General features: G+C 43.9%; 1 protein-coding gene across 1 annotated transcript in view; it reads right to left on the minus strand.

Annotated features, from left to right (window-relative positions):
- Positions 1 to 12236, minus strand: part of rsrc1 (arginine/serine-rich coiled-coil 1) — a 110067-nt gene that overhangs the window by 87613 nt on the left and 10218 nt on the right. The window contains exon 4 of the mRNA XM_084559179.1: positions 1767 to 1982. Within this exon, the coding sequence (XP_084415305.1) occupies positions 1767 to 1982 (216 nt within the window). The remainder of the gene's footprint in view (positions 1 to 1766; positions 1983 to 12236) is intronic.

Below are 12236 nucleotides of genomic sequence, written 5' to 3' on the forward strand. Positions count from 1 at the left end.
GGTTAATCATCAGCATTTGTTTTGACAATAATATAAAAGTAAACTGTGCAAAATGTCCGTTATAATTCCCCACAGCCAATGGAGATGTATCTGAACCTCTTGTTTTACACCGACCAGGCTATGACACTATGTCCACCTTCCTAATATTGTGTAGGTCTCCCTTGTGCCTCCAAAACTATGGTGTCTGGCAACAGGATGTTGTTAATGGGGGCCTTTGGGTCCTATGGGTTGATCAGATACTTGATCAGTTTGGGATCTAGTGAATTTGAAGGCCAGGTCAACACCTTGTGCTGTTTTTCATGTTTCTTTTTAGCTGTTCCTAAACCGTTTTTGTGTGTGTGTCAGGCTGCATCCTACTGGGGATGGCTGTTGACATCAAGGAGGGTCATTGCTATTTGGTTGGGGTGCTTGGTCTGGTCTATGCCCTCATCAAAACCACCAGACTCCACTGACAAAAACAGTAATTTTACTTCCAATGAAGTTGCTGGTCTACCACTGCCTCAATCAATTAGTATGGTTTGTTTGTGTTAACGTGTGACTTTTGTGCGTTAACATGTTAGTTTGGAATCAAATTAAAGTGTCAGGGCACTAAAGTCACACATTAGTAGAGCGGCAACACCAGTGTCCTGTGAGATAAAATTATTGTTTTTTGTTAACCACGTATAAGGGCTTTGAAGGGAGTGGTATAACAGATCAAAGTCTGAAAAGTCTGACAATACATTAAGCAGTGACAACTTCCTAAATAACACCATACTCACACATCCTAACAACTACTGTTGTTTTTTTTTTGTTTTTTTGGAAATACGTTTTGGCGCTGACCACACGAAGAATGATTCAATGTTTGGCTTCTGAGCCGATACTCTTTTGTTTCTCAAAAGTAGATGCGTGCTAACCACCATCTACTGTAGACAAAACACTGACTATTGTTAAGAATTGCATACAACCCCACTTCAAAGAATCCAAACTCTGGTTTTTAAAACAGTGTGTAGCACAGCAGCTGGTCTGCATCACTCTTGGGATCCATAGTTTGATACACACATCTGTACCATTCAATATGACAGACAACAACTGGGTAGCAGTCATATTACAGCGGCCTCCAATCACATTAGAGATTGCCGTGTTGGTGAGGGACTGACTGTGTTATTCTGGTAGAAGCAGAGAGAGGCCTCTAAGGTAGTTATACCTGTAGTGGAGTGTACCACTGTTAAGGTATCCACTACACTGAACCTATTTAGCTTTTGGAAGACATGAAGTTGAAGATGTCCTTTGCCAACTTTTCCCACTTTAATAAGGCGCTCGTGTTTATTGTTTCTCCCTGGCACAGCTAACAAAGACATTGGAGGTGCAGATGATCCCGTTATGTTTCTAGACTTATTGCAACGGGGTCCGAAGGGTGAAAAGGGGCGTTAAAGACATCAGACATCATCTGGTGACCAAAACATTCTCTAAAACCGTAACCTGAGCAACACTCCTGAATACCATCTATTCTTATATCACCGTGACGCTTTCTACTACAAGAGGGAATTGTATGACATTACAAGGAGAATGCTTGATAGCAACAGGAAATAGAAGAAGAGAGGGAGTGATGGATTGATGGATGGAAGGATCGAGTGATGGATGGATCCACAGAGGAGCTCAGAGCGTGCGCCAATATTTACGTCCGGATTACAGTGATCGACACATTCTGTTCCGCTGCGGAGCCGACGCTTTAAAATGAGCTTCGTTGTTTGGGTCTACCTGTGCATCCAACTAAATTTACCACTTACCCCTTCCTCTCCGCCTTGTCTTTACTCTTGTCCTTCTCTCTGTCCCTGTCCCGGTCTCTTCCTTTGTCCCTCTCCTTTTCTCTGTCCCTCTCCCGGTCGCGGCCCTTGCGTCGACTGCGGTCCCGCTCTCTGCTGCGGCTCCTTTTGCGGCTGTGGCTTGCTCGCCGGCTTCGGCTGCCACTCCTGCTGCGAGACCGACGATGGCGAGAATGAGACCTTGAAAGGGATTAAAAAAAAAAAAAAAAAAAAAAAAAAGATGTTAAGATTTCAGCTGCAGAAGTACTGATTGCACAATATTTATTTTTGCAGACTGAATAAGACTCAGGGTGCACGAGCACACCAACTTTCGAAGTTCTCCCTCAGTTAATGATTGTCTGTGTTTCCCAGAATGTCTTTAATCACTCCGAGCATATGTGGCTGAGATGGTTTCACTCAGCTGTCAGTTATGCATGTGTGTGGTAGCAGTAATAGGAAACAGAAATGGGAATACTAGGGGCAATGGATTGTGTTCCCACTGAGGGAAACACATCTTGTGAATGCAATGCAATGCAGGTGATTCATTGCTAGCTGGGAAAGTCCACGTCTCCTCTATGATGGATTTCCCCCTCCGAGATTGTAAGTCTGTACTGTAAAATAGACACGAGGAGCAGCTAATGCTTCACCCACCAAACTTTAACTGCCTTTGTTCGACTCCTTTCAACATGCTGATTGACATAAAGGTCCATGTATAATAAAGAAAATAGTTCCATTATCAAAGGGCAGAAACAGATCAAATCTGGTGTAAACCACACCGAATGCAACGCAAAACCAACACTGTGAGGTTTGCATCTATTAAAACGCAAAATGAAACTCGCTAAATTTCCCAAGAGTGGACAGATTCATCCTTCATTGGACGGGCGTAATAATAGTTATATACAACTCCATCCACTGTAACACGCAGACACACTGTAGAAATCGAGCCAATTAGAGGCTGGCTCAGAGGAAGACCTGTCCTCGGTATTGATCCTGACACAGGCCCTCTGGTCTCAAAAAGATTTACAGCGGGAGATTTACTTTGGTAGCTATCGCACACAAACATAGGGAAACTTCAAACTGTAACTTATATCTCAATTTGCTAAACACATAAAAGACACAAATCACTAAAATAGAAATTTATTTATGTGTCACTGTTCATGCCTTCAATAATTCAGACATGTTTTGCAAGTGTGTGTGTGCGTGTGACAAGTGTGTCACAAGCGCATGTGCGTCTACGCAGGGGGAAGGACCGTGATTTGAAACCCCTGAAGAAATCGGCAGCTGAGATGCCGTTATTTTCCATCATCTATCATTTTATTGATTTGTCTATAAAAACAGTCAAACCTGCTGTCCACGAGCTTTATTGCTTTCCCCCCTTTATTAGTTTGCAGTTTGGGACATCCAGAGCTGTCTCTCTGCCGACAGAAAACTAATCATTTTCTTCAGACGCCTGTCAGCATCCGAACAGACAACACTCTGACAACTGTTGCAATCAATTAGGATGGGGCGATCCTGATCACTGGAGAGTCGCTGCACTATTTCAGGGTCTCTCCAAAAGGGAATCCCACTATCTGAAGTTCTTTTTTATTTTTTTTAAAGACACTGAAATACAATCTACAGTGTAAGTAAAAATCTCGTAAGCAGAGGCCAGACAGTGGTTGTTAACACTGGAAAGTGCAGCACGTAATACTGTACATACACCGATCAACCACAACATTAAAACCACTGACAGGAGAAGTAAATAACATTAACCATCTTGTGACAATTCAGTGTTCTGCTGGGAAACTTTTGGACCTGGCATTCGTGTGGATGTTACTTAGACATGTACCACCCACCTAGACCAGACCAGGCAACCCCACCCCATAGCAATGACACTCCTTGATGGTAGCAGCCAACCCCTGCAGGATGCAGTCTGACACAGACACACACAAAAACGATTTAGGAACAACTAAAAAAAAAAACATGAAAACAGCACAAGGCTTCCAAATTCACTAAATCCCAAACTGATCAAGTATCTGTGGGATGCACTGGAACAAGTCTGATCCACAGAGGCCCCTCCACTCAACCCATACGACCCAAAGGCCCCCACTAACAACATTCTGTCGCCAGACACCACAGGACACCCTCAGAAGGCCCATGTCCATTTTCTGATGAGTCACAACTCTTTTGGAGGCACAAGGGAGACCTATACACTTTTAGGAAGGTGGTCATAATGTTATGCCTGACAGGTGTAAATCAACTAAGAAGGTTGAATTCCATCCTAACTTGAACTTTATATATTTGAATGAAATATTGGAGGTACAATCAACCGTTTGTCCCAGAGAGCACACAAAAACTCAACATAGTTTTACATTTATGACACTCAAAACCAATAATTTTGGCTAAAATAAATACTAAAATTATTCATTATTCAAACTGTTGCAGAGGAATATTTTGTTGGTTAACCTATGAGTGTGTAGACTTATTGTTTAAACTTTAGTTAAAACAGTAATCTGAACAGCTGCAGCCGTCTCTTTGCCGCACATACTTCCCCATAGTTGAGCCAGTCTCGTTGAACAGACACTAAAGCAGCCACCTGGAGTGATTATCAAAAAATAATTACTGTGACACATCTGATTCAGAGGCAGGGGTGGGAGCAGTATTCAGCCACAGGATATCCGATTTAGCACATTCAATGTAGTGTTTACCGGAGCTGCGATTACGCGAGCCGTACGGATTGGCAACTGCTTCTAATGGAGGGAAAAAAGGAACAGGAAAACATTGGCATTTTTGGGGTATGGAGTCTCCAGGCGAGATAATCCATCAGTGGCCCAAACAGACCTTGGAATGAGTGAATGTATGTGTTGACAATGCCTGCGTATGTTTGTAATCAGCAGTACATGAGGGGAAATACAACAGAGCTGCAATGTTCCAAGCCTAAGTCCTATATTTACAGCCAAGCAAATTGTGGCCAGAAGCAGCAGATGCAATAAACACAATTTCTCTCTCTCTCTCTGTCTCTCTGTCTCTCTGCGTTTCTCTGTCTCCCTTTCCCCCCCTCCTCTGATGGCAAAGCAAACAGCCCACTTCTGGGGTGTGCAGCAAATTAAATTTACTGTAGTTAATAGAGTGAGCCTATGCTGCTAAATGTCAATTTCCTGACCAAGTCCTTCCCCTTGGAGAATGATTAGCTAATTTGAGGCTGGGGATAAATGGGCTAATGCAGGACACACACAGATAAACAGCCACAGTTGGACCCCATTCCAAGCCCTTCCCCTGCTTTACATTTTATTGGCCTTATTATCTCCAGGGAAAATGGGTCCCCCTATGACCTAAACATATTTTCATTTCTAATAAAAGGCCCTCGCTGGTTGCCCCCACGTGTAACCCCCCCCTCACACACACACACGAGCGTGCTGCCCCCTCACAGCCTCCTTCCTCCATTCCTTCCTCGTTTCATCGTCCAATCCATTAAATCGGAGCTCTGCCATTGGCTGGGACCATTTTCCTGGTGAATTATCAATAGAGTAATTATGCTCCATGTTGGGAGCTGGGCTGAAGCTTATCGCCGCTGACCCCCCGGTGCGCGCCAGGATATGATCCCTCACCACAGCCCATTGGGGTAATTATGTGGTCGGGTGTGAAGCTGGATGGTGTGTTACCTTTATCTGTATTCTATTTCTGTTTTCATTGAAAATTGGACATTAATGGCGGCTACGCGATACCACTAGTGTCAGATACAGGTGAACGTCTCCAGTGGAATCTGACCCCAGTCAAATCATTATTCACGGTACACGGCGTAGGGACGGGGTAGCGCACGAGCGCGCGCACACACAAACACGCGGAAAGACCAATCATCCGCACTGTTCCTTTAGCCTTATCTAACCGGCGTTTGAGCAGCAGTGACGGACATTCACGCTGTTTCTTCGTTTCCCCCAAACGCCGTCAAGACAAAACAAAATTTGCGTCCACGCTGTATTTGTCCCGCGGTAGAAAACGCAAAGGGAATACAGCTCATCTCCTCGGTGACGCCCCAGGCACGGTCTGTCCATTAGTCCAGTGTAGCACAGCAGTGATTAATGGCTGTGTAACTTTAACCCTATCGCATTTCAGTAGACACTGGCGACAATGACCCCTGTCTGACCAACAACGCAGTAAAAGCTAGACATGCAGTTGTAAGGAGAATCCCGGTTTTGTGGCAAGATATTGTATTTGCAAGGAATGAAAATGACTAAGCATCCTTTTAATGATGCTCACCTACAGAAGCTACTGCAAACACGTCAATGTAGAGTGCAGGTAGGTAGCGCTTAGGCCAGGCTCTGAGCCATTATCCTCCATTACAGTTTATCTATGTGTGCACATTCAATTTTAATTTTAAAATTAGGCTAAACTTTGTTAACATATACTTCCCTAGTGGATCTAAACCTTAGTTTGTACTTCTTTAAGTATTTGTATGTGTGTGTGTCGGCATTGTTCTGTAGCTACGCCACTAAAATGCAAATCAACGGCTAATCCGCTGTGTTGAGTTTCGCTGTTTACTTCAAACGATGCCGATCAGACCTGAAAGGATTATGTTGGGAGTTGGACCTAATACATGTTTCACTAAAATGGCTGCAAAGCACAGAAGACGTCCCAGCAGACGTGGATGTGGCGTCCACACAAGGTGTAGTGGCTAGTTTTCAAACTCTAATCTACACTTAAATCCAATGGAGTGGCTAATCTATAACTGATACAGCTAGAACGGAAATGGTGGCCTACTTGGGACATTACTCATTTTAACAGACTTCAACAAAAAGGCAGGACCTGAAAATTACAGTCCACAAATGTTTATGGCTTAAACTGGAATAAAAAGAGATGGGCTTTAAGGGAGTTTAGCAAAAAGTGTTTTCCTCACAACAAAAAAAGTGCATTAAAAGCAAAAAAAAATGGCATTTCAAACCTATTAAGTAACGGTAACACTCTCCACACGTGCACACACACACACACAAACAAGAACACACACAAACTACAAAAAAGCTTGCCCGTCGACTTTTCCAAGCGACAGACAGATTGAAAAAGAAACAGGCCCATTGAAAGCGAGACGAACCACATTTGAAGAACTTCATTAATGCACTGTTCCCCCGCCGAGTTATTTCCAGTGACGGAGCACACAGCAGCAGCTTCATGTTCAAGTTAAAAGTCACTTTTCTTTTTTTTCTTTTTTGTTTTTTTCCCTGCCATTTCAATGTGTCTAAAAGCACCTTGAGTGAGCAGTGTGCATTTCCTGCTGCCAAAAGACGTGGAAAACAGCTGTTCCTGCCTGACGCTGCCTGCTGAATGGAATGCAAATATGTTAACCATCCAGAATTTATTACTTTTGAGTGCTCTTCAAACGCAACGGCAGACACAAGTTTAATTTATGATATTCCTCTAATTATGAGACTGTTGAAATCATTTCCCAAGCTGCTTCCTCCTTCCAAGCAGCCACATTATCTGTTCCCTCGGCTCACAGTACATTCACACACACAGACTCCAGACATCCACCGTGCACGCACCCCCCCCTCCACACACACACAGAGCAACATAAATATACATACACGCACTAAACAACACACGAGGAATCACTGCAAAAGTAGCTGATTGTGAGCACAATTAACACAGCAAAGACAGAGCATGAAAGATTCACAGAAATGTTTTTTCTTCGTTCCCCTCTGCTTCATAAAAGCAATGTTTAGATTTGTCATAATCTTCGGTTTGCTTTTAATTTAGCAGTCGTCAACACAAACGTCTGCAATGCCCTGCTATGTTGTGTAGCAGAAATGAGACCCCATGCAGGCCACCCACTCACTACCTCCCGCACCCACCCAAACACACACACACATAAGCACACACGCACACACACACAGGGATACAGCCACAAGCCACAAGGTCAAGTCATTTAGCAGAGTTCAAAGGCCTTCAAAGTCCCCTCAGATCTATATGAACCTACAACGGCCGGCCAACGATGAGGGAAAAGATGACTTTCTGCACCAAGATATGGTTTCCGTGTGCGTGCGCGCGTGTGTGTGTGTGTGTGTGTGTGTGTGTGCGTACGCGGCCGTCTTTGTGTTGCTGGACGCATATGTGTTGATTGCCCCGCGTCTTCATTGGCACATATGCCCAGTGTCACTCAGCCGCCTCATCGCAATCCTAAACTTGGCCGTCTGGTGTGCACTCGCGACCTCTGACCTCTGTGCAGCCGCAGCTCGACATGACACCCATTAGCAGCTGGAGCCGAGGAGGGGGCCCTGGCTCAGCCGCTCAGTCCAGACACAAGGTCAAGTGGGGGTCACTCTCAGACTAGGTGCTAACTTGCCAACTCGCTCACAGCCACTCACGCAACTGAAACCCGCTTTTTTTTCCCCCCCTCCGTCCATCCATCACGTCTCAGAACAATTAGTTACGGCGAGTTAGGAGAGAGTTGTTTTGGTTGTCATTGCCTCCATCTGTAAGAGGGTGGAGGGTAGGAGGGGAAAAAAGTAGAAGGACAGAAGAGGAGACGGAAGGTGAAGGACAGCTGGAGGCTATGGAGAAAGAAGAAGTGGATAAAATAAAGAAAAAAGGGTTATAAAAGTTGGTTAGTCGAGAACAACCGGGGTAACAAAAAATAGGGAGAATGAAAAAAAAAAAAGAAATTGGGACTCGTGGAGAAGACAGAGCAGACAGGCGTACTTCACATCAAGCTGGCTCCAATTAGCAGGTGTGCTCTCAGACGCTCGCTCTGCCTCTCTCTCTCTGGTCAGGGAAGATGTATTTTTCTGCCTTTTATACGCATGTATTTATGAAGTGGTAGGAGATCTGAGGGCCCTTAGCAAAACAGCCTTTTATTGTTTAAATGTGGACCGCGCGGCCCCGTGTGCTTAAGTGATTTAGGAACCTCACAACTCCGGTATAAGAAAAATCATAAACGCTGAGACAAACCATGTGGGTGGACTGTAAAAGGCACCGAGGAACGGGCCGACAAAAAGCAGACACACATTCCACTACTAAAGGGAAACTACACTTAATTAAACACCCAAGACACAACTGGAATAGCGCCCTGTTTAAAAAAAAAAAAAAAACACATCGGAGCACTATTAGTTTTGCCTCTTCGGAGGAATAACATAAAGTTGTCTTCTGACAGAACAGAGGCTTGTCTCGTAAAGAAGTTTCTAAAAATTTTTTTTTTTTTTTTTTTATGAACCCCTGTCAAGATTGAACACGGGGAAAGGAGAGGGAGAAATGAACACAGAAAGGGAGATCAAGAAATGAATAAGAAAGAGAAAACACTCACACTGAGCAAAAAAATAAAAAAAGCCTCTCCTCTCCAATATATCAGCCGCTTAGATAGGTCCACATGTCCCGTGCACAGAACTAGATGAAGGCAGATTTTTACCTTCTCTTACAGGTTGACTTTTGCGTGGCAACCGAGGCCGACAGACATTTTCTGACACAATTTAATTTCTGCACACTGCTTGATATACAGCTTCCGCAAAATCCCCAACTCCTTTTTATTTTATTCACTACTGATACAGCCAGGGTCAGTTTATTTTTTTCCGAATTTTATCTTAAGCTGTAATATTCACTTTTTACTAAAAATCTATTAAAAAAATAAAAAAAATAAATGCAGTTTGAGGCAAGACCCAAATGATGCCACATGTCACGGCGTTAATGTCATTCATTACACATCTGTAGTAGCACACTAACTTTCATTGAGTGTCAATATCCTACAGACTTTGAAGGAAAAACCTGGCAATCCTCCACTCCAACAAAACTGTTGACTGCATTTAAAATAATTAAATTTTTCCTGCTTTGATTCGAAGCCAGAAATCACAACATCACACCCGCCGTTCTGCCAGTCACAGAAGCGCCCCGATCTTTGCTCGACCAATCACGCGACAGTTGGCCAACTACGTAGTTCCTTCGGACGATCCATCCATCTCCGCTTCCTCCCCGCGTCCTCGGCTCTGCCGGGGCCCGAGCGGATAGACAGAGCGAAAAAGGAAGACAAATGTCAAAAGTGAAAACCTCACGCGCACGCTGAGAAAGTGTTTCATTACTTTATAAAAAGCTTCTGTCAAGGTTTCAGTCAAGGCGCACATGATCCTTGTTTCATTTTCTCGGCCATTCTCTCCCATTTTTCTCTTTTCTTTTTCCACAAATGAATTGCTAAACGCGTGAGTGAAACCACATGCGCGTGTGTTTGCGTGGTTGCTTCGCTTGTCCAAAGCGAACTGACAAGTGCAGGCGGTGGTTCCATTAGCTGGCAATTTGCTCTCGAGTCGTCCGGGGGGAGAGGAGGTATGACAACGCACATGGCTCCGCTTAGTACGAGTTAAGAGAGGTGCTCGCACACATAGTCCGAGGCCATCATTCAAACATATGCACCCTTAAACGTGGAAGGCCCTACACGTGAATATGATAAGGCCCGAACGGACATCAACACTTCAAATAATTAAAATCTATTGTAAACATGAACATATTCACCGTTTGTGCCTAAGAGTCCATTAATAGGTGTGTGTTAGAGAGTCAAAACTATTAGCATATTGCAAAGACAGACCATATATGTACACACACACATCCTTTGAGCCTCAGTGTCCATATGGTTTCAACCAGAGCATAACTAGAGTACAAGGTAAACACGGCCGACTGAGGTTTCTCCATGCGTGCTCTCTCTTAGCTCGGGTCTCCACGGACTGGCTCAAAACCTGGCCGCCGAATCACACGCAGCACATCAACATACCTCCATGCGTGTGTAGTATGTTTAAGGGGTGAAAACGAAGAACCGTGGACAGACGGTGGCGTTTATCTGTGCATAAATTAAGAGCAGAAGCTGTTAATTACGAGGGGGGAGGCGGTGGTGGTGGTGGTGGTGGTGGGGGGGAGCACAGATATGATAAAACTTTGCTAATCGACTACTTGGCAAGGTGACCTCTGGGTGCGCAGGCTGTCATTCTAGGCCTCAGTGTCCTGCTGGGTGAGGGATACAGGGGGGCAATGTGCAGGTCCAGCTATGAGCAGCAGGCAACTGGTAGAGCCCCCCCCTCCTCTTTACACTCTCTCTCTCTCTCTCTCTGTTTCGCTGCTGTCTTTCTAGCTCCCTCTCCCCTCCTTCTCCGCCCAGAGCGTTATTAGACCCAGGGCTCCGCTGCGGCTCCAAACAGCTCAATGACAACACACAGGGCCTGCCAATTAGAAATAATTAGACAGTCATTTCAGTGGCAAGTCTTTTTAAGTGCATATATAACGATGCAATGATGCTTATTAGCCGGCCTGAGTCGGCGAGGACCGGGGCCTCAAACGCTTTGGTGCTGGAGAAAATAATTATGCCAGTGATCACAAAGCGAGCTGCACATCTCTGTACTTCACCTCCACGCGTTTCAAAAATCCACTTCATTAGCTCCCGTAATTAATCCTCCATTAATTGCAGGAAAAGCCCAGTTTACCTCCCTTCGTTTCTAATTATCATCTTATAAATAGTTATGGTTCTAATTAATGTGTTCATTAGGCAGGATATTTCTCTCAAAGCCTCGCTGGGAGCCAAAGGTCCGGCTCGGCTCTCTCTGAAGCCTAACCAGCCAGAAGGTGAGGCCATCCTGCCTGCATTTGCTTTTATTTTACTACATTCAACCTCCTAATTGGCATTTAAAACCCAATTTGGAAGAACTTCAAGAAGCTTAAATGGGAGACAGAGACAGAGAGAAGGCAGGAAGGAGAGAGAAAGAGAGAGATACATTTGGTGTTCGTTTCCCTATGCCAGGGCTAAAAGCGTTTCTGTCTCCGTCTTTCTCTTGGTCTGGCCAGACGGATGAGGCTTTTCACTGTCAAAAAGTGAACACAATGAGGGCTGATTGAATGTTAATAGTGTTTGGCATTACAGAGGCTTTATTTGCAAAGCCTTCAATCTGTGGGTAAAAAAAAATAATAATAAAATAACAGGGGTTTCAGGCATCAAACAACCAAATTCTGTCTTTGGTATACTCATATAAACTAACTAGCCTGGTGCCTTAAATGAATCCCAAAGACACTCATTCACAAAGCTTTCTGGATTACTTCACAGATGTGATCTTAAAAAATGTTATCCTATTTTGGAGTCAACTTTTGTTTTTCCAAACCCGATATAAACCGGGAGATTTAAGACTGTGATGAGAATAAAAGATGCTATTTACGCGATTATTTCTGGGAAACCTGATTTATGCATCTTCAACGAAATTTATGTTCATTGCAACTGAATTGTATTCATGACTTCTGCTCTCTATCCTCTTTAGTGTATTAAATGCAACTTAAAAAGAAACACATGCTGTATATAATTGCGAGGGGTCATCACCCAAAACAAAAAAAAAAATAATTATCTATTAAAAATTGTCTCTCTTACACAAATATGAAATGCTAATAGCATTTTTTTTCCCATTCCCACCTCCACACTGTGAGAACAAAACAAAATAAAAGACACAAATAACAAACAAAAAGAAAATATGT

The sequence above is a fragment of the Chelon labrosus genome (genome assembly GCF_963514085.1).
Source record: "Chelon labrosus genome assembly, chromosome: 13".
NCBI lineage: Eukaryota > Metazoa > Chordata > Actinopteri > Mugiliformes > Mugilidae > Chelon > Chelon labrosus.